General features: G+C 37.4%; 1 protein-coding gene across 2 annotated transcripts in view; it reads right to left on the reverse strand.

Moving 5' to 3' along the window:
* Nucleotides 1–22,333, reverse strand: part of TENM1 (teneurin transmembrane protein 1) — a 735,430-nt gene that overhangs the window by 217,366 nt on the left and 495,731 nt on the right. For both annotated transcript variants that reach the window (XM_070604355.1, XM_070604354.1), the window contains 3 exons: nucleotides 19,135–19,236; nucleotides 17,313–17,507; nucleotides 14,133–14,333 (listed from right to left, as the gene is read on the reverse strand). In XM_070604355.1, the coding sequence (XP_070460456.1) occupies nucleotides 14,133–14,333; nucleotides 17,313–17,507; nucleotides 19,135–19,236 (498 nt within the window). The remainder of the gene's footprint in view (nucleotides 1–14,132; nucleotides 14,334–17,312; nucleotides 17,508–19,134; nucleotides 19,237–22,333) is intronic.

Below are 22,333 nucleotides of genomic sequence, written 5' to 3' on the forward strand. Positions count from 1 at the left end.
CTGGAAATGATTTGCCTTTATGCTTGTATATCTCCTGTCAAAGTGCACATAGTTTGCTTAGATATGTGGTCCTTTTAAAATCATCTTTAAACTTTTATCCATTCTCTGCTCCTTATGGTAGAATTAATCATATCTTAGGAGCTGAATTCTAGGAGGGTGGTGGATCCTATTGCTTTCTACCAGAAATCTTTATGGACTATGTGGATTGCTTCTCCATGAACCAATCTTTTAGAGAGAGAGATACTTTTAGAGAGAGATGTATTGACCCAAAGGGAAATTTCATTACACACAAAAAGTGTATTTATGCACCAAACCTGGTACTGAAGGGTAGGATGTGGGATAAAATCTAAAGAAACTTTGTCTGTAGCTAGCCTGGAGGCCAACATTATAAATTTCATTTGTCGCATAGGATTACAGACTAGGATTAATTTCTCCTTTCTCACTGCCATACTCAAGATGGATATTATGAAAGGCAAAAAGAAAAAAGCAGATATTAATCATTTCTTCACTATCTTAGCCCTTGGTATAGTAGTTCCAGCTCTTGTCTGCATTTATGGTTGGACTAACAATGTAAGGAGGCTGAGAGGATTGAGATGGACTGAGGCTTTCACACTGTATTGGTAATCCATTGATTTCCATGGACTATTTCAACCTTTTCTTCATGCACCTGAAGTGAAGGACATCTCTCATTCTGAAGGGATTGATGATAACTAAAGTGGATATACATTCTGTCTCTATTGTCCCAGTATCTGGTTCGACAAGAATGTTGAACAGAGAAAAACAAACGAACGATTCCAGCCAGGTTAATGTGGTGACACCTTCATAAATAAAAAGAGGCCATTTGGATTTTTATCAAAGTCAACTTCTATTTATGAAAAGCTTATTGCTAAGCAAAAACGCAGATTTAATATGACCTTGTAGAAAGATCTGGATTTGATTGTTCCATCCAGTAAAGAGGCCAGGCTCTGTGGCAGTTATACAAGGCATGAATTTGGAGAACGAGGTCATGGCAGCTCAGATGCCAGCTGACAACTTGGTGATTCCGAGCCACCTCTGTCTCCATCCTAGTAATTCCCTCTTATCTAGCACACATGATTTTTTAAACACTCAAGCTAAATAAAGCATCTGAGGAAGATTTCACGGCCTAAGAACCATCCAAGAACCACTCCGAATGACAAACTCTAATTCTTGCCAGTTTGTTTATTATCTCTAGGTTTTCTGGCTTGACCCAGAGTGTTCTAACTCATTTTATGACATAAAAACTCTTTACTCCATTCAAGTTATAAACCTATTACCCTATTAGACAGTTTATCTAAAACATATGTTGGTTTCCTTTTTGAGAGATTGAAAGCCTGGACTTCTGAGGCCTATGTTCTATAAAAGAAGTAGGTTATCATTAGGCATTTGATTATTCTACTATTGTGCCACATTTGTATTCTTTATCGTATTTTGCAGAACTCTGCGAATCAATGACTTGATGGTTCTCCTGTCTTAGGAAATATAAATATAAACATTCTTTTATACTTCTTTATTATGGTTGTGTTGTCATAAACTAGAAGTGGATTTAATAATGATTACTTTTGCTGTCTTACTATTGCTAAAAATGATTGTCGGTCAATTATACTAAAACCCAAATCACCATTTTTGGTAGAGCTTCTCCACATATAACTGACTTTGTCAACAATCCTGTATACAAGTTTACTTCAGCTACCTTGGTACCTGAATATAATCAGTTTAATTTGGAAGATACGCTTGGTTGTATTTTCCAGGCTAAATGTAATACTGTCATATACTAGAACAGTGTTGTCCAATAGAAATATAACGTGGGCCTCAAATGCAAGCCACATAAGTCATTTAAAATTTTCTGGTAGCCACATTAAAAATTTTAAAAATACAAGTGAAATTAATTTTAATGATATATTTTACTAAACCCAATATAACCAGTATTATCATTTTGACATGTAATTAATACAAAAACTAAGAAGATACTTCAATTCATTTTCCATATCAAATCATGAAGAGGATCTGTAGGTGAAGTGTCTCACTGGTCTCACTACAAAGAAAAGTTTTATTTTCACTGAGCTATGGGTTTGTCTTTATGATGAGGGCACAGTGAATCAAAGAACTGATCATGTTGCCCTGTATGTTGGTCGGGAGCTAGAAAACTACAGTGAAATTCGATATTATTTAGGTGGATGCATGGCTTCCTTAAATAAAGATGGCATTTCTCAGGTTCCTTTGCTTCTAGGCGTGGCCATGTGACTTAGTTATTGATCAAACAGATATAAGTAATGTTTACAGCAGTAGCTTCAATGAAGTCTCCTTAAAAGAGAGGGGACAGGCCTTTTTCCCCCCATTCCTTCACCTTGCCTGGAATGAAGATGTGGTGGCTGGACCACAGGCTGCCACTGTGTACTATGAGGATAAGAGTCCCATCCTAGCGACAGTAGAGGTGTGAACTAGAAGAAGCTTTCTTTCTGGAGTCATCATACAAGCCTTGGACTGTCTACCTTTAGATTTATTTTGTGTGAGAGAAAATCACACTTACATCTTGTTTAAGCTACTCTCTTTTTTTCCCTTGAGGGAGGTATTTCCTGTCACTTTAATCTTAGCTGACACACAAAGAATATAAATTTTCCTTGAATGTGATTTTATAATGAATAGCAGGACTTAAAGCAAAGGGAGTGAAGACATAGAACAACTACTTTTTAGGCAACTTTTCAGTAGAACATCTATTCTACAAACACAGGAAATAACCCATCTGGGTAGAGACAAAAGAATGTCATGACTTTGGAGTAGAAAGAATTTTCATACTCCTTAAAATTAATTCAGCTTTACAGTATCTGAAAATGAATTTCTTTGAGACAGCTACTAATTTATCTTCTACTTACAAAAGCTATGTCTTTGAAATGTGTCTTTACAATGAGAATTGAAATATAATGACAATAATAGCTACCATTTATTATTATAATTTAATGTCTACTATGGGAGAAGCGCTATGCTAGGTATTTTACATATATTATCTCATTTAACCCTTATGACTACCCTACAAAGTAAGAATCATTTCCCTATTTTACAGGAGTGGTTCAGAGAAACGAAGTAACTTACTCAAGGTCACACAGTAACTTAGAAGCAGAGCTAGGAAGTGAGTTCCTTTCTGTCTGAATTTTCCTACGCTGAATCTTTGACAATTTTCATAATGTTCTGATAGTCAAAGAAGAGATGCTGGGATTCTGCCAGCATCATTGCTCATTTTCTAGAGACTCAGTGGAAAGGCTGACAATGGAAAGTTGACATCTGTTGAACCTGCACAAGGCTCTCCGAATGGTTTGTTGAACAAAAAGCCTAAACCAGAAATCATGAGATGTGTCTCATATTAACATATTAACTATATGCCTAATTAGCTGCATGACTTTACACAAGTCATTCAACCTTTCTGAGCCTCAGTTTTCTCATCTATCAAAGGAGGGGACACAACTAGGTGATCTCTAAGATCTAATCTAGTGCCAACATTCCATGATTATTCTAGTAAGTCTATCAAAGAAGAAATGAACAAAGGAAAGACTGTTGGGAAAGAAAGTAGGCAATAATATTTGGAGTGCTTTAATTTTCATTGCTTGGCCTGCAAAATTCAATTTAAAAAAATGAATGGATCTAGCAGAGAAGTGTGGGAAGCTTTCTTTGATTGTTGAAACTATTAACTCTTGACTCCACTGTTAACTTTGACTGCTATGGTTTCAGAAATATCTTTTGAACAATACTTCTCAGAACATTCTTCCAATGCACATTAATTTAATCATTTTGCTGGCATGGGATGAATTCTTCTAGATTTGTTGAACTCTAATATATTTGCCCATATCTTAGTAGAAAAAAATCTTGATGTAATTGGAACTTAAAATTTTTTCTCCACATAGAGGGAAAAAAGGTTAATTACTAAAAATAAATTGAAATGTGAATTTAGCTGAAAAACGCATTTTTCAGATGTATAAATTTAGACCCAGAGTGATTGATTTGCCCAAGATTACATGGAAAGGCAGAGCTGTGCCAGGACACTGGAGGCATCTGTCGAACTGAGTGAACTAGAGTTTTGGTGAGGGTCCAGAGTGGGGACCAGACTGTTGGCTAAAACTTAGACCTGCACGGGATCAGGGATCAATATTCAAAACCCATTCAGAACAAAATGGGCCTTGCAAAGATGGGCTAGAAGAAAATGATCTGTCTCAGGCTTGGCACTATGAAGATGTTAAATAACAAGCCTCCTCTGAGAGTTTATGGCCACTAGCCAAGTTTCATGTGGATTTGGGGCCTGAATTTATGCTGTTTGTCTGGTCCAAAAAACTGTAACCTGAGCTTTTTAATGTAAAGTTTATCCTGATCCGTAGTGCAGACAGGTTCCCGACAGAAACAAAGGTAAATCTTCCCCAGAGGAACACTTCTTTCATATAGGACTTAGAGAGAATTTCAACATATTTGAACTCACACATACAAAATAACAGAAACAAGAAAGCAAGCTATCATATACAAGAGTGGATAGAAACAAAAACCACAGACCCACATCCATAAAAACAACATGTTGCATTTATCAGCTACAGCATATAAAATTACTATGTTTAATATGTTTAAAGAAAAGAGAGTAACCAAAAACATGATCAAGGAGCAAGAAATTACCAACAACTAATGAGGCACATTTGAAAGAAAACCTAAACTAAAATTTTAGAAAGAAAACGTCATCACTGAAATTAAAAATTCAATGGAAAGGTTTAACATCATAATAAACATAGCTAAAGAAATATTTAGTGAGCTAGAAGACAAACATGAAGAAATTACCTATAATATAACAGAGAAACAGAAACAAAGAAATGGAAAACAGGAAAAAGAAGTAAAAGATACAGAGACCAGAGGGAGACAGTTTAATGGAACTTCTGAAAAGAGATGATCTAATAGAGAAGGTGGGAAAATCAAGATTCAACAAGATAATGACTAAACATTTTCCATGATTTATGAAAGACATGAGTCATATTCAAGAAGTGTATCAAGTGACAAGCAGGACAAAAAAAATTAATCCACACTGATCTTTAGGTAGGACAGGACACTGGGCTGTGAATTCTGTTGCCAGCCTCAACTCTGAAGCATATGCGATGAAGTACCTTGCCCTGTGTCTCACAGCAAATTAGTTCCTTCAACTATAAAATGAGGAAACTATTACCTACCCTCCTCACATCTTATGGACGTTATGAGAGTAATAGAAACCTTTTTGCTAGGTTACTGGGAATGTGGAAGCCTGGGTACAAGTCAAGTTCTTTATAGCAGATGTAAGTTCCCACTCAGAATTTCTATGAGCTCCACCTTATCAGGTTTCCAGGTGAAAACGTATTGTCCTTACTCTTTAATGAAGGACTCATCTCTGTCCTTCCCAGCCCTCTTCTCCTTCTCTCCGATGACTCAGAAGAATATATAAAAACCAAATCTCTGGCACAGCCCTGCAGGTATTTTGTATTATCAAAGCTCAATATGCAATCCAAATTTTAATGACTCTGGAGGATGGCCGTAATGATGAAAAGAAGAAAATAGGTATGTAAGCACTCGGAAAAAAATTAAAACCATCGGATAAATGCAGGATATTTTTATTACAGAAATGAAAGTATCATTCAATTTATTTGGGAGATGTATGAGGGTGTTCTTCAATATCTCCAATCATCTGATTTTGGCAAGCAGAATTGGGGCGACTTATTCTTGTCCTTCCCCGTGTTCTGGCCACCAATTTTGCACAATTGAATTCAGCTTCCTTTGACCTCTCTCAGCCATCTCCACTACAGAGGCTTTTCCTCCCCTCCTCCCCTATCAGAGGACTGCCATCACAGCAGGTCACATGTGGAGCTGTGCATCCAGGTGGCTACTTTCCCTACTGGGTCTCACCTACAGGGCTAAAAGCACCTTTTAGATACACTCTTTTCTGGGTCTATTTTCACTTCATGTAGATAAAGGTGAACTGAAAAAAAACTGCCAAATAGTAAATGAACCTGGGATTCGGAATAAGAGTTTGCATAAATGAGAAGAATGCATTTAATAGTGGAACACAACATTTGCCTTCTTCTTTTTGATGCTATTGGTCTGTCTAAATCCACTCCGTATTATTAACTGTATTTTAACCGGGTAAATAAGCACGCATCCACACACTCGAGCTTACTTACATTGTCTTGCCTCACTATTGCTACCTTGTTTTAATATAGGTCCCTGGTTTGAAAAGTAATTTCAAAGCTTTAATGTCCTGGAACAGTCTGTGGAGTTAGCTCAGATTTACAGAGCGGCAGCTGCGAATTTACCTCTTAGTTCGAACTTGTCAAATTGTCAAAAGTTTCACTGGATTTTTGCATTGCTGCCTGCTAATGATGGCATTACAGGTGTGGTTTTTATTCTCAGAACAAAATGCAAAAGACGTATTTTGAAAACATTTGATATGCTTTGAATCACTTCACCATATATACAATCTTATGACCATTAAATGAACTCTCTTTTATAAAGATAAGGGATTTTTGAATCTGAGAATATTTTTGGGTTCAATTTCTTTTTTCACTTGAGACCAAAAAGAAAAGGCTTATGGGGTGACAAACCATCTCTGAGTAGGATGTGTTGCTAGGAAATCATGATAATAGTGTGATTTTTTTTCCATTTCATATCTACCTCCCAAAGATATTTTGTTGGATTCAGTCATACACACTTAATTTGACTTGGAATTCTCTTAAGGATGCTTTTGAGTTGTATTTCTAGTGACATCAATGAACCTCACTTACTGATTCAATAATCTAGAGTTAATATTTTGACCTCACTGTAGTGTTAACGGTGTAGCCACTATATTTCAAGCAGGGGTTTGCTTACCAATCAAATCAGAGTCACCTTAAGGTTTACCCTTTATTTTTCATTGAGTAAAAAAAGAATTACTTTAAAATAAATTTGATCAGATGTTGTCACACTTAGAATAGCAAGTTAAAGACAATTAAGCCTACATAGGAATTAGTCATAAGCCTTTCAGTCCTTGTACACTAAAAAGCACCATAAAACCTCCCATCATGTTTCAGTGACTAGTTGTCTATATTTGAGCTTTTCTTTAAATCCAGGGAATTTGTAGCACTATGATATATTAACATTGTTAAACTAATAGAGAGATTTCTTCTGAGAACTCACCTACTCTTCCCAAGGTGTGTGTCCAGAACTGAATAGGGAAAAGTACCTGCAGTCTTACGTTTCTAATCTGCTTACATTAATTATCCTTCTATTGAAGATGCTAAATTCTAGTTACTTTATATATGAGTGGATTTTTCTCTTCAATGGCATGAAGAATGGCTATATAGTTATGCCCATGGCATGTCCATTACACTTGGAACATAGCTTCCTTATTAAATAGCATATATGACCTTGCCTTTATTGTAACATCTGTAGGAAAATTACAGTGTACACACTAAGTATTTCAAATGGAGTAATCAATACCCGGAAATTGGAGGAGAAGGATGCATTGTATGTGATAGACATGCAGAGTCAGATGAAAATCTTTTGATTACTGGCACTTTCAATAAAGGGGTAAACTAATAATGTTTTAAAAGCATGTGGTACTTGTATAATCAAGGAAAGTTTCCCTAGCAACAATAATTATATGGGCCTCTTACAACTTCCTTCTCTAATTATCTGTTTTATTAGTAGATGCATATCACCATCCATTAGGGAACATTTAAAACATAATGAGACATCGTTATAATGAAGATATATATATGCACATGTTTATGTATATGTGTGCATGTGTATCTCTATAAATAAAGGTAAATTCTCAAACAACACGGTCTATATATCAAAGTGTGAATGTCTTTATAAAGTAAACAAAGCTATTTACATTAATATTTTCTCACCACAAATAATACGGAGTTAAGAGAGTTTATAGACCAAATCCACGAACCATTCAATCAGTGTCAAAAGCTCAATATACAGGATCAAGAATCATAGATCTCAGTGTTGAAAGTGGTCTCAAAGTCCATTTGGCTAATCTTCTACCATTTTAAAAATGGGGCAGCTGGGACCTAAAGAAGTGAAGTGAGTTATTCAAGGTCACTGTGCTGTGAATACACACTCACATAAACATACTGTCATCTCTCTCATGGACAAGATGGCCACATGTTGTAAGATAGCCTGAAAATAAATCTCCTTATAGCAAAGCTTTATGGGATCTTCAGGAACTAACCCTGCTTGGATGGGGTACACGATAATAGTACCTCCTATGATTTCTGTTCTGTAGCAAATAGTATGTTCAGAAATACCTGAGGGTCTAATGTTCCATACCTCTCTGACTTATTAATTCATTTCTAAGATAACAGTATAATAAGAGGCGATCACAGTAGAGAAGGGCAGGAGTTGTCCTGTCTATGTGGACGCTTACCTTTTATGAATTTTGCTGCCAGTTACCTGCAAGTAACAATAGACAGAGTGGCTCAGAGGAAGTTTCATCAAGAAGAGAGGAGTACAAAGCTCTAAACTCTGCTTTTCTGCTCCCCCTCAAAGACTATGTGACTAGGAGAAGCCAGATTTAATGAAAGAAATATAGCAGATGCGTTTTACAATGTTGATATTAGAGGCTAGGGCGAAAACCCTTAGTACAGACTAAATGTATTACTGAGATTTCACGGCAAGGAGTTACATTTTAAGGGAGCATGATTTGACCTGTGGTATATCCAAATGTACACCATGTTATAACAAGCTTCTATTGTATTCCTCTTGAGGTATTTTTAAAGACTAATGAGTTAACCTTTGTGAGGTACCACGAGACTTTCAGGTTAAAGAAGCCTATATCAAGTATCAATTCAGTGCTGCTAACAATGCTCAACGTACCTAGAAAACAGACTGAAAATAATCAGCAAACCATTCACTGCAGTCCCTTTGGTATCAGAGCAGCACAGTTAACATGCTAACAGCTAAGCTTCTTGCGCTTAGAGGAAGAAAATGATCAATGGCAAAGAGCATATCCACCTTTGAAATGACATGATCCATTATAAGAATCAGATGTTAAATTGCTTCCTGTACTGAGCACACTCAATTAAAAGTCTGCACAGTGAGATCATCTCGATGGTTAAATACGCTCTGTGGGAACAACCTTTATGGAGCTTAAAAATCACAGAAGGACTATTCCTACCATGACACTGGAGATTTGGAAGGCATTTCTTTCCCCTATTTTTCAAGTTGGTAGTTTTATCAGGAAGACTTTGCCTGAGAATCCACTGAGTTGGGTCACACCTATTCACCCTTTTGCTTCTTTGAGCAAGAGATGCTTCTAGTGTTCTTTTTCTACTGGATCCAGAAGGGATAATTGTGGTTTTAGTCTAGGATCTCTGGACAGAAATGTGTCATTCATGCGCTTGATATTTGATGCCCCTCATCTCTTTGAACTTTCCCTTTTCAGTAAGCTAAGCTATTCACCCGACTCCCGGCTCCTTGTCTAACTTTTCCTTCTTCCTTTGGTGGGGGTGGGCGTGGAGGGCTGAAAAGAAAGCTAGACATGGAATGCAATCAACAGACCCGGTTTGTACTTGCAAGTTTGCAGCTAGCCCGATCTTGGCCTTGGACAAATTCCTTAACTTCTCTGGCTCTCAGTTTCCTCCTGTTTTAGAACCTTGTGTATTTCTTGTTTGTTGTCTACTGTCTGTCTCTCCCTGCAGACTGCAAGCTCCTGTAGTGCAGGAATCTTTGTTTTCCTCACTGATGTATACCAAGAGCCTAAGACATGGCACATAGTAAGTGCTCAATGAAAATTTGTTTAATAGACGAATATTTCATATCTCCATTAACATTGTTACCATTCATCCAGTCTCCCAATGTAGAAATCATAGAGACAGTGAAAATTCCTGCCTCTGACATTTATACAGTAACCAAGTCCTGTTTCCTAACCTCTCTCATGTCTGTCCTTTCCTCTCCATCTGCACTTAAATTTCCTTATGTCAGGTTTTCATCATTTTTAAATATAGTCTCAAAATCATTTTCAGAGTGATCTTTCTAAAATGAAAACATGGCCATGATACTAACCCCTTTAAATCCCTTCAATGGCTTTCTCATTGTCCTGAGGGTCATGTCCAAACTCCAAAGTATGGCATACAGGGCCTCTCATGATCTGTGAAGTCTTTTGTGACCACTTCCTAGACCTTCAGGTAATGTTAAATACACCTTGCATATTGCATCTCTGTCTCTTTTATAGCACTTAGTGAGAGAGATTTAAAATCTTTGTTCCAAAATGTCTCCTCAACTATAGATATGTTTCATCATAAAGCATCCCATTGCCTCACATGCTGATGGGGACATAGGGGCTCAATAAATGTTTGACAAATGAACAATTGAATGAGGAAGTTAGAATGGTGCAGTGGCTCTCATACCAGGGGTAAACTGGGTAGCTTCTCTGTGCCTCAGTGCATTGGAATCCTTAGGGATGCCAAGGCAGGTGGACTAGAGGCCACCAAATTTGTGAAAATTGAACCAGATATCTATACACTTTGTTCTAGATCTGATCTTCTATGGCTCTATCAATTTTTTCTCATCATTTGGTTTGTTTTGGTGAGTAAGGTATCATTCAAGGTGAGGGAGGAGGAGGGTAGGGTTCAGGGTACTTCACCTGGAAGAGAGGGAAGGAGGGTGAGTGTAGAGGCATGTTCATAATTAGCCTCTTCCTGCCCTTCTGAATGATTTTCTTCTTTGCTGACAGGATTGGTGCGTATCTTTGTGTATTAGGTAGTATGAGTGGGCTGGGGAAAGAGAAACACTCAGTACATTGAATTTAATGTTGATTTAGTGGACATACAAATATTTGAATTTGTGCAGCTGGTGAGTGGTATATTACCAGGAATTTTACCCAATTCTGAGGCATCAGGAAGGACACATAAGGGATATGAGTGGCCTGACAGAGAAATTGTAAAATACAGAATCACTATTCATTAAGTGTTTATTAAGTCATATATAAAGAGGCAAGTCTTTGACTCAATGTTAAGAATCCTAATATGATAAAGATATTAACTGTTGGTGTTCTCCAGGGTTTTGACTTTCTTCATTCTCATTTTCCACACTCTTCTTGGACAATAACATGCATTCTTAAGGTCTGAACTACGTCCCAAATATTTGTCCCAGTTCAGGATTTTTGTCATAAGTTCCATTCCTGACTATCAATCCCTCACTGGACACATCCACCTGGATCTTCTGCAGCCACCTCCAACGCAACATGTCATAGCTGAGCTCACCATGTCCTGTCCCTCTGCTCCAAACCTGGTTTTCCACCTATGCATTTCTTTCTCAGCCGGTAGTGCTTCCTTTTATCCAGCCATCCCTGACTCCTCTCTGTCTCTCCTCTACCATAGTAACTATAACTCACTTCTGGTCTGGCTCTGCCTCACCATTCTCACAATCAAAGTTTCAGTTCAGGCCCTCCCCATCATCTCACTCCTGGAATACTCCAATAATCACACTGAACTTGTCTCTTAATATCCTTGTATCATCCATCTCCCTTTGGTCCTCTCAGTTGCTGTCAGAGTGGTCTATTTAAAATGCTGTTTATTAAAAACCACTCAGTGGCTTCCTATTGTGTCAAGAAGAGATGCAAGTTCCTTAGCATGGTGTGTAAATAAAACTCCCTGTGTTTTGGCCCCTCTCTGTTTTTCCAATTTTATCTCCTTCTGGACTTCTAGGCTGCAGCTATACCCAATGACTTGCAAGTCCCCAAATGTGTCATTTGGATTTACATCTCTATTTCTTTGCTAAGTTACTCCTGCCTGAAATGTTCTTTGCTTTCTTGTCCACCTGATAAACTTGTAGTCATCTTTCTAGTGTTGTTCAAGTGTTAAGACTTCTCCAGAGTCTTGCCTGACTGTAGGGCCTCCTCTCACAGAAATAACCTACTGCTCCCTCTTTGTGCTCTGTGGCAGGTGGCCCTGGACATGGTCCAACAATGATACTTTTTTATACATAGTGAATTAGATGATTGGTTTCTAAAGGACAGGACAGGACAGTACAGTGGTTAAATACATGGAATGTGAAGCCAGAATACGTTAGTTCAAATTCTGACTCTGACACTTGTTACATGGGTGACTTTGGGAAAATTATTTAACCTCTCTGTGCCTCAGTTTCTTCATGTGTAAAGTTGACATAATTATAGTACTTATCTCATAGGGCTGCTATGAGGATGAAGTGAATTAATATATGTACAACACTTAGAATAGTGCCTAATACATAATAATTGTTATGTAAGTGTGTGCTCTAATAATAATACTAATGTAAATATTATTATTTTAAACTTGAAGCTCTAGGCCATGATACTATAACTGACACATGGAAGGATGGAAGGTGTTCAGTAGCATTCAATAAATAAATTAATAATCAGGTTAGATCCATAATGTACAGTCCTATAATACCCAGTTACTTCCCTTTTATAACCCTCTCCTGACTTGCTTATTTTGTCTCCTCCACTAGATTATAAGCTCCTTTTGTGCAAGGACCACGTCCATTCTGTTCACCACTAACTCCAGCACCGAGCACTGTGCCAAGCACAGAGCAGGCGCACGAATATTTTCTAAATGTATAAACGAAAGATTTTTTTAGATTTGCATTTTAGTTATTATTACATTGTCTTTAGCATTTTAATCATTTTCTGAAATTGTAAAATACAATCTTCTCTCCCATATTATTTCTCTGTAAGGCAACAAAATTTTGCACAGTGAAATATTAGGTTAGAATTAATTCTCTTAACAGAGGGATTCTGCTGTTTCTTTACAGCACAGGATTGTAGACTTTTCGGTTCATAAGCTGACTCAGTGGTACAAAAAGTCTCACAGAGCACCTATCCTTGCTTATCCCATGTCATTTTACATCCTCAACAAAATTCATAGGCAGGGGCTTTGTAGGAGTTATCATTTATTAATTCTATTCATTTAATGAGCCCATGGTCTGAGGATAAGAAAAAAAAGTATAAAGAATGACCCATTATTTTTAGTTCAGGTGGAAAAACAAGTTGTGTACACAAATACCTACACCACAATCCCTTTTCTACTCTCTGGCAATGGGTACGATAGGATTTCAGAGGATCCTGTTGATGTGATCAGGAAAAGATTTATAGAATGGCTAAAACTGTAGTTGGTCTTAGTGAGTGGGTTGGATTTTTGTAGCTGGAAAGGTAATGGCATTCCATGTTAAGGAAAGGGTATAAAGAAAAATGTGAACATGTGATGCACTGGGGGCGAGCAGAGCCTGCAGATTACCTTAGCAGAAGGAAGGATTTCTGCAGGAAGCAGAAGTAGAAAATAGGCTAGAGATAGAGATTTGGAGTAGTTTGTGGTGGTCTTTTAATATCAGGCTAGAATATTTGAGGTTCATCTATAGACAATGGAGAATCGTGGCTGATGTTAGGGTAGAGAATTGGACAAGGAAATCAAAGTTGTGGGAACAGTAATTGAGCAGCAATCTGGCAAGATATAAACAGAGTAGAGTTCCTGGGCTAAGTTGTGTTTTTTTTTTTCCCCAAAGATTTTATTTTTTCTCCCCAAAGCCCCCTGGTACATAGTTGTATATTCTTTGTTGTGGGTCCTTCTAGTTGTGGCACGTGGGACGCTGCCTCAGCATGGTTTGATGAGCAGTGCCATGTCCACGCCCAGGATTCGAACCAACGAAACACTGGGCTGCCTGCAGCGGAGCACGTGAACTTAACCACTCGGCCACGGGGCCAGTCCATAAGTTGTGTTTTTAGTTTATGGGATATTCAATGGAAATATTTAGCAGATGGCTGGAAATGAAGGATTATATGAGTTTAGAGGAGATACAGATTTGAAGTAATCTGCATAGAACTGATAGTAGGAGACTTGAGAATCAACAAATTAACTACAAGAGAATACAGAACAAGGACAGAGGTTCAAGCGCAGAGCTACGACAATGAAAAATATGATTAAAAAGCCAGCAGTATGTTGCATACGAAAGCCCAGTAAACAACTAGCCTAGGAAGTGCTTGGAAGCCCCTTATGACCCAGGAAGGCATAAAGATCAGACTTTAAGAAGTACTACCTTAAGGCAAAGACCAGAGAGAACTGGGGAGCAGAGGAAAGAGGAGAAAAAGATAACTACAGAGTTACCTGTTGAGCAGTCAGATCCTGTCCACTTGGGATCGCAGCTGCACATCCCAGCATCCAAAAGAAAAGTCCCATGTCCTGAGCACTGTTCTTGACATATAGGAAGTGGAGTTTCACAGTTGACTCCTCCCCAACCAGTAGAACAGTGACATTCTCCTTTTACACAGATGCCATGGCTGGAACACATTGGGTCTAAGCAGTCCTCTGAAGGCCCAAAAAAGGGAGAAAAAGGTTCAAAGTGAACTGGTGTGGCCAATATACCTTAGAATAACGAGACCAAGATACTCACATTGATTTCCTAATATTATATCATTTATGCTGTTTTAATTAGGGAATAAAATGACTCGTAAATACTGTGTTCAAACGAGATTATTAACACTTACAAACACAGTAGGGTATCATAAAGGTTGCATTCTAAATTTAGAAGAAGGAAACCACACATAAGCTGTGTGAAATTGTGAGCCGTGTGTAATCTTCCCACACAAATGGGTGGGTGGGCCAGAGTGGGCCTTCTATAGGAATTCTTCAACTTTGCAAAAAAGCCCAAGAATTTGGGGGGGGGGGCATTGTTCGTCTTTTCTGAAATTTGAATCACAGCTCCCCAAAATGGCTTTTACTTGATGTGTCTAGAGGAATATATATATATATATTTTTTTTTTTAAAGTTTGGCTTATTCAAATTATTAGGTGAGGTGACTGCAGTTGCATGAAATCAGACACTATAATCAATTTCTTATAATCTCTCATTTATTCCTTAGAAGCACTGAAAATGAAATATTTTAAACTTAATTTAAAAATTATTTTCTTCATGGTTTCTCTTTCTATCAGGATACTGTGACATAGTTTTCAATGTTTTAGAATATGACAGATTCAGTTCTATTTGTCTGTGATTCTGTGAGCCTAGAAATTTTGGGACACATTCTAATAAATGCATTAAGTATTTTAGAAGTCAATTCCTATGTTTGCCTTAGAGAAAATTGTTTTGTGCTTTCAACTAACTTAGCATTTCATGGGACATGTGAAAGTTGAGTTCCAATTTTCTGGTCTTCCCATACCAATAAGATGAGACTAAAACAACTTACCATGATGAGGATGTATGCTTTGAATTACTTTTCCAGCAATAGAAATAGACTGATACAACCTTCCATCATTTGCAAGACTGGCCTAGTTATAGGGTGTGGCTTGAGGGCATGGAACAGAGTTAAGTCTAAGTAAGCATTATTATAATTAGTATTACTGCCATTACAATTAACCTGTGATCTCAGAGTCGTTAGCACAAGGTTCTAATACCTGACCTAACCAGTAAATAAATACTAGAAGGTACATCTAATTTGATTTCGTTTGTTATTTGGAGGAAGAGGGAAAGTTTGAAGTATGGAATATTGTTTTAGAAGGAGGCCATTTTGTTATATGAAACTACAACAACAATTTTAATAAACAATAACATTTAACTTAACACAGTTTATTTTATTAAAAGGCCACCTTCAGCGAATAAGTAAATCATACTTAAATCAGAGGCACAAAACCATATGGCTGAAGGGGCCAGGCAGGTAGCACACATGAAGATGCGCTGGATGTAAGAAAACAGAGTATGTTGTGAATGAACTGAGAGCAAGCGTCCAGTTTAAAGGAAGCTGCTGTTACTTGGCTCCAGTTGACTGCCACCAAGTGGGAACATGGGCTCAGCATTATTAGATTTTCTAGTTGTTCAAGAGAGGCTAGAAATGGAGATTTTTATATGACACTTCTCTATTTTTAAATTTTGGCAAATAAGTCACATTAAACAAAAACAAAAACACCACCACTACCACTAGTGAACCAAACAAAACCCATCCATAGGCCCAGTTCAGTCTGTGGGCTCCTGGTCTGTGATATTTGACTTAAAACATCTTTTTCTATTGTGTTTGAAAAGTTTACACCGTTAAAAATGGTATTCCTTGTTATCTTGGTCAATCTACAAATTTTCTTAGTGACCCCTAGAAAGGCAAATTTAAGCTAAGTCCTTTTTCAACTGCTTACAAAATTTAAATCAGAAGGGTCTAAATTAATTACGTTAAATGTTTTTGATGGCAAATTGTAGATGTTGTAACAGACACCATTTTTTGGGTGAATGTGTGTGTCCATACAGCATCTGAATTTACAACTTAAATATAATGATTGCAGTTGGATCATCATAAAGACAATTTCCAAATGTAACTTAGGAACTCTGGTGCCTTGTCTAGGCCCCACGCCATTCACTGGAGCAGATACAATCTTCATACCAAAATTTTACTATTGCTAATGGGAAGTGGAAAAGCTAAAGTCTTGCTTGCTCATGGAGCAGAATGAGATTAAACCCTTTAGAATGCTGTGTAATAGTCTTAATGAGCCATCTTTAAAAAGCAATTATAGTGCATTTTCAGCAGCCTCTTTCCTGAACAACGGTTGTGATGAGACTATCTCCCATGGTAATGGTTTAATATTATTTCTGAAACCAGTCTTATTTGAGGAATGTGGCATGAAAAAATTCTGATTACTAGTAAACTTATTTTCCAATGTGTCTCTTTAAATGATAAAACTATTGCCATTTCAAAATATGATATGTGTGTGTGTGTGTGTGTGTGTGTGTGTAAAGGCTCCTTTGGAATGAATTTTAATATAAAGGCACTGCCTTAAAACCCATTATTGGTAAGTTTTATTCCTTAGGTGTGGAGGTCAAGTTTCAGCATGAGGTATAAAAACAAATAATATAAAGCAATAATAATAATGGTAATTAGAAATCACTCCCAAAGAAAACATTTACAAAATGGTCCTAAATGTGCCTATATTATTATTTTTATTATGTGCTTTAAAGTAAGATGTAGCCTAGTGCACCTAGGAACAGTGAAAACATATGAATTAACACCCAAAATTATCAGTATGGAAATTCTCAAGTTAGAAAACAGTGTTAAAACGAGGGGGGAAATGCCATTTTTCATTACTGCTCTGCCAGTGTCACAGATCTGGCCTAATGTGAGTAGTAGAGACTGTCAGAAGAGACATGAGCAGCTCTGACTCCAGTCCCCGGCTCCAGGTACTAAGTAGACATGTTGAGCGTTTATGGTTCCCAAAGACCACTTATATCTCTACTAGAAGCATAGAACGACACCTTGGACAATTCAGTGAGAGAAAAGTCTGAAGCGACAGAGTGAAATGGAGCTCTGACCTTCCTCGCAGATTTCTCCTTTGTATCCTGGCACACAGATGCAGACTCCCATGATGCAGGTGCCATGGCCAAAGCATGTTGGGTCAATGCATTGCTCCTCTGGAACGTCGCACTCTGGCCCCTTCCAGCCATTTCGGCAGACACAGTGTCCTTTCTCGTATTCTCCATTCCCACCACACAACACGGGGCACGAATCTGAAGGTTGGCAAATGAACTTTCATGTTCTCATAATGCTTTAAAAATCTCGAAAGTGCAATTCTCCATTGATTCTTGCATAATATTTCAGGCAAAATTTTTATTTATTTTTTTAAGATTTTATTTTTTCCTTTTTCTCCCCAAAGCCCCCCGGTACATAATTGTATATTCTTTGTTGTGGGTCCTTCTAGTTGTGGCATGTGGGACGCCGCCTCAGCGTGGTTTGACGAGCAGTGTCATGTCCGCACCCAGGATTCGAACCAACGAAACACTGGGCCGCCTGCAGCGGAGCGCGCGAACTTAACCGCTCGGCCACGGGGCCAGCCCCTTCAGGCAAAAATTTTTTACCATTTCTGTCTTAGCCTTTATTAAATAGGCATGTGTTCATGATTACAAACAAAATTGCCGTCTTATGGAAGTGGGATCAAGATAAATTATAAAAATAGCCTGAGTGGAGAAATTATGTCAAGCACTTGCTTTTGATTCCACCATACTTTTAAACAATTATTATTATTATCATCATCATTATTCTAAGTTAGGAGTTTTTTTCTCTTACAGTTTTTCTTCTTCAAACAGATGTATATGCTACTTTTAGGAAGAAAAACCTGAAAATTTGAAAAACTAATAAATAGGGAGTCATTCATATTGTAGGATTTTATCTTTTAAAAAATGTGCATTTAAAGAGATATATGCTGGACAGATGTCTACTCCCACAACACACTGTGGAGATCTTCATTAGAACACTTAACTCTGCTTTGTCACTGTTTGTCTCCCTAGTAAAACTCTGGGCTCCTTGAGGGCAGGGCCTTTATCTTCTGTCTTAATTCATTTTTGTAACACTAGCCATCAGCTCCATTCTTACCACCCATCTTGACAATATCTATTATAGTATTGGGAACCTAGAAAGTGAAACGGAATTCTCTGTTGAATAGAATTTAATCTGAAGAAACAGAGTGGCTGAGAAATCTGAGACTAAAGTATTAGCAGACCGAGAACTTTAAGAACACATCGAAAATGAGCAGAAAATATCTCTAAAGTAATGGCTGTACGTCTATCAGAAAACAATGTGATTTACCTAGAGCGTTTCAAAAATTAAACTATGGGCAAGTCTGGGAAACAGTAAAGTTCGGTAAATTTAACTTCTGACTTTCCAGTCATTCCTTTCTAGATTACCCTTTGGGTGATTGCCTACCCCTTTCAGTTTACATTGGTATACATAGGCAGCATTCTACTTTCCCCACTCTTAAAGTCCATCCATTATAAATTTGTTTATGAAGGAAACAGAAGTATCATGTAGTGGTTGAGTCGGAGGATCTAGGTACAAATTCCAGCTGTTAGGTGACCGTGGTTAAGTTACTTCACCTCTTTGAGGCTGTTTCTTTGCCCATAAAACTGGGATAATAGTAGATCTACCCCGTTGGGCTATGGTAGGAAGCAGAAATTAAAAGAGGTAACGCAAACAGTGCCTGGCAGAGTAAGTACTCAACTTTTGGTAGTGGTGGTGCGGGGTATTGCTGCTATTGCTACTGCTACTACCACCACTACTACCACTCCTCCTCCTATTAATAGTGCTAATAATCCTGACATCTATTTCCATAAATCAAGCAGAACAACAAAGCATCATTACCTCTAGCACAGTCAGGCCCAAGGAATCCTGGGAAACAATGACAATGGCCAGAGATACACTCTCCATTTCCATTGCAATTGGTCGAACAGTCATCCATTATTTCTATTAATGGAAAAAGAAAAAAAATCAACAAACCTCCAGGTTGTAGAGCCTGAACTTTTTAAAATTGCAAGAACTCTCGGCCTATAACAACCTTGCCCTCTGCTGTCTATGGAGCACTTACTATTTAAAATCAGATGCCAAAGATTTCTGTAAGACATCACACACACTACCAAATTATTAAAAGGGCCCTGGAATTGCTGAATTGGCTATTTAAGAGTGGAACTAAAAACCAACCTCATCTCTAAAGTGCATCAAGGGTCTAGATGAATTGTATTCTTATGAGACATTCATGATAAAGCTAAAAATGTACTAAGATTATAGGACATTTCTCAAAAGTAAAATGCGCTTAAAAATGTAACCCAGAAGTCTAAGCCTACGGTTTATTTTTCAAATTTGAGTTATAACAAATAAATATTTCTTCTCTAGCACCTTAAAATGTTTAATCTACTATCTTGACAGATTAAATATGATAACCAGTATTTAATTTTCATTAATAAGTGGCAGTGGAAGCCTTTTAAAGTAAGTGTTCATATTATATTCACCACCACTAAAAGCATTAGAATCTAAATATTTTGTTGATAAACGCTTTCTTGACTGTAAATGCCTATCAGTTCTCTACTGCTAATTTCCCTTCAAACCATTCCTAAAGAATAGGTTTTAGGAGAATTGAGAAGGCTTTGAAGGTGCCCATAAGTAGTTCTGGTGACACAAAGATGTGCAGTGCCACAGAACTTTGATAAATCTTGTGGTAAGCAACTTGACTGGAAAGGTATAAAGTTACACGAAAGTCAGTCTCTGACAATGACATTAAAAATGGTTTCTAGTTTAAAATTGTATTTGAGTATAATAGCATCAAATTCCAAGTCCATGAACTATTATGATATGTATGCTTTACTCTTGTAGTTTAAAAAAATCATCTTCTCATTAGTCTTTTCTGTAAATTTTCCATACTTAGCATTCTTGGATTCTGAGTTTTATGTTCTGGCCCATTAAACTCACACTTCTCATATGTACCAGCTTTTCCTTTTCAATCCAGATTGTCTATTTCATCTGGTTTCACTTGGATAAGCTTTTTGCAATTAGAAGGAGATATTCTAGGAAGTGGTCTTGGCATCTTCCACTAAATTATGAGAATTTATAACAAGGGTCAACAAATAATATTTCTTCAATTCTGGCCTTCTGACCACCTGTATCAGTAGGATCACCTGAGGCTCTTAAGATGCAGATGCCTGGGCTTCACTCCAGATTTACTGAGTCTGTCTCTGAGGGACGCAGCCCAGTAATCTACATTCTAACAAACACCTCACGTGCCCCTCCAGGTGCTCACCGCATTAAAGCATTGAGGCCCAATGCTAGTAACCTTCCATAGTTAGAGAACTTCTGATCTAGACTTGGAGTTCTGCCTTGGGCAGAATAAAGCAAGAGGAAGAAAGCAGTATCTAGTCCATTTTGGGGATTTTTAGAAAACTGGGAATGAATCCAGTGGCCGTTGAATAGCCACCCTATTATCAATCACAGTTTGATACATCAGATTGTGTTTTGCAGGTTTATGATGGTCTGTTCTCTGATCCCTGTGTTAGAAAACTTAACTGGATAAGAAACTGACACATGTCATTTGCTGAACTACAACTGGGTTGGCAGGAATGTACTATCTGACAAAGAGTTAACCATTTTTAACTCATTAAAACATTAGTTATTTTCATAAAATCATTAATTTATTTAAAAGGTCATTATGAAAAGGCACAAGGAATTTTTGTTTGTTTGTTTCACTCAGAGATGGAACAATTATTTCTCTATTTTCTTATCTGGCTTTCTTGCACCAAGCAGTGGTGGCAGTTCTTAAATCTACATTTGGATTTCCCCTGCCCTGGATGGTTAATAGGAGGCCATGGAGGAAGCTTTCAAAGGTAAATGTAGTTGAATTTAATTTCACACCAGATTCTATTGACAGCTTTATGGTAGCAGCCTTGTGGGAATGTAGCAATTGTAGAAAAAAATGTTTAATAAAGTTTGCTATCAAAATAAATAAAAATCCCTACATCTTATTGACTTGTCTAGGAGACGTCCCTGGGCCCACACTGCTGCACAGAGCTTAACATCAGCAATGTAAACGAGAAGAGAAGGCAATATAGGAGGTTTTGGAAGCTGCCACCTCCACTGGGTATCAAAGAAACTTTGGGACAGCCCAGGGACTCCAGGAAGAGGATGGCTACAGCAGGAACACATAAATAACTAGTGATGAAAAAGGATGTGTTTTTCTATCTATGTTGGCGTTCAGAAAGCTTTGCCTTATATCTTTTTAATCTTACTTCAGAATGACTTCCTAGACTCCAGTTCATTAGTGTTAAGGATCGTCTTAAAGTTCTATGCTTAAAACTCTGTTCTTATGCAAGAGTCTAAAGCCCCTTGGTATCTGCATCTGCAGTGATGATGAGTCTTGCTTCCGGCAGGTTTTCTCATGGGAGAAACTAAAGGTAATGAATAATCTTAATGAATGAGTATAGTCTAAAGGGCATGGGCTTCGGAATCTGACATACTGGGTGTCTCAAATCTCAATTTTGCCACTTGCTGGCTGTGAGACCTTACCAAATTAGTTACTCATTCCAAGCCTCTGTTTCTTATTTGTAATATAAGTATTGCTATACCTATGCTGTCAAGGTTATGATGAAAATCAAACAAGATAACTGAATGTAAAGCATCTAGTATAGTTCTTGGGGCAGAGTAGCACTCCATAAATGGTATATATAATGTTACAGAGCAGGTTGGATGAAATTAGGGGATATTGACAACTCTGTCTATACTGTTGGCAAATTATATATACACACACACATATATATATAGACCAGTGGCTAGCCTATATTAGTCATTCAATAAATGTTGGTTATTAGTACTGTCTTGATCCTTATTAGTAGCAGACTAAATATAGTTAAGATCAATCAACTGATTCTAACATGATCACAGAATAGATAAATGAGCAGTATTTAGAATAAAATCATACAAACCTTAATTTGTTTAATCAAATATATTAGCCTCTTTTTACTATGATTAAGATAAAATATAAAAACAAAAAATTAATGGGAAGATTTAGAGTAAATAA

This window comes from Equus przewalskii, chromosome X (genome assembly GCF_037783145.1).
Source record: "Equus przewalskii isolate Varuska chromosome X, EquPr2, whole genome shotgun sequence".
NCBI classification, from domain to species: Eukaryota; Metazoa; Chordata; class Mammalia; order Perissodactyla; family Equidae; genus Equus; species Equus przewalskii.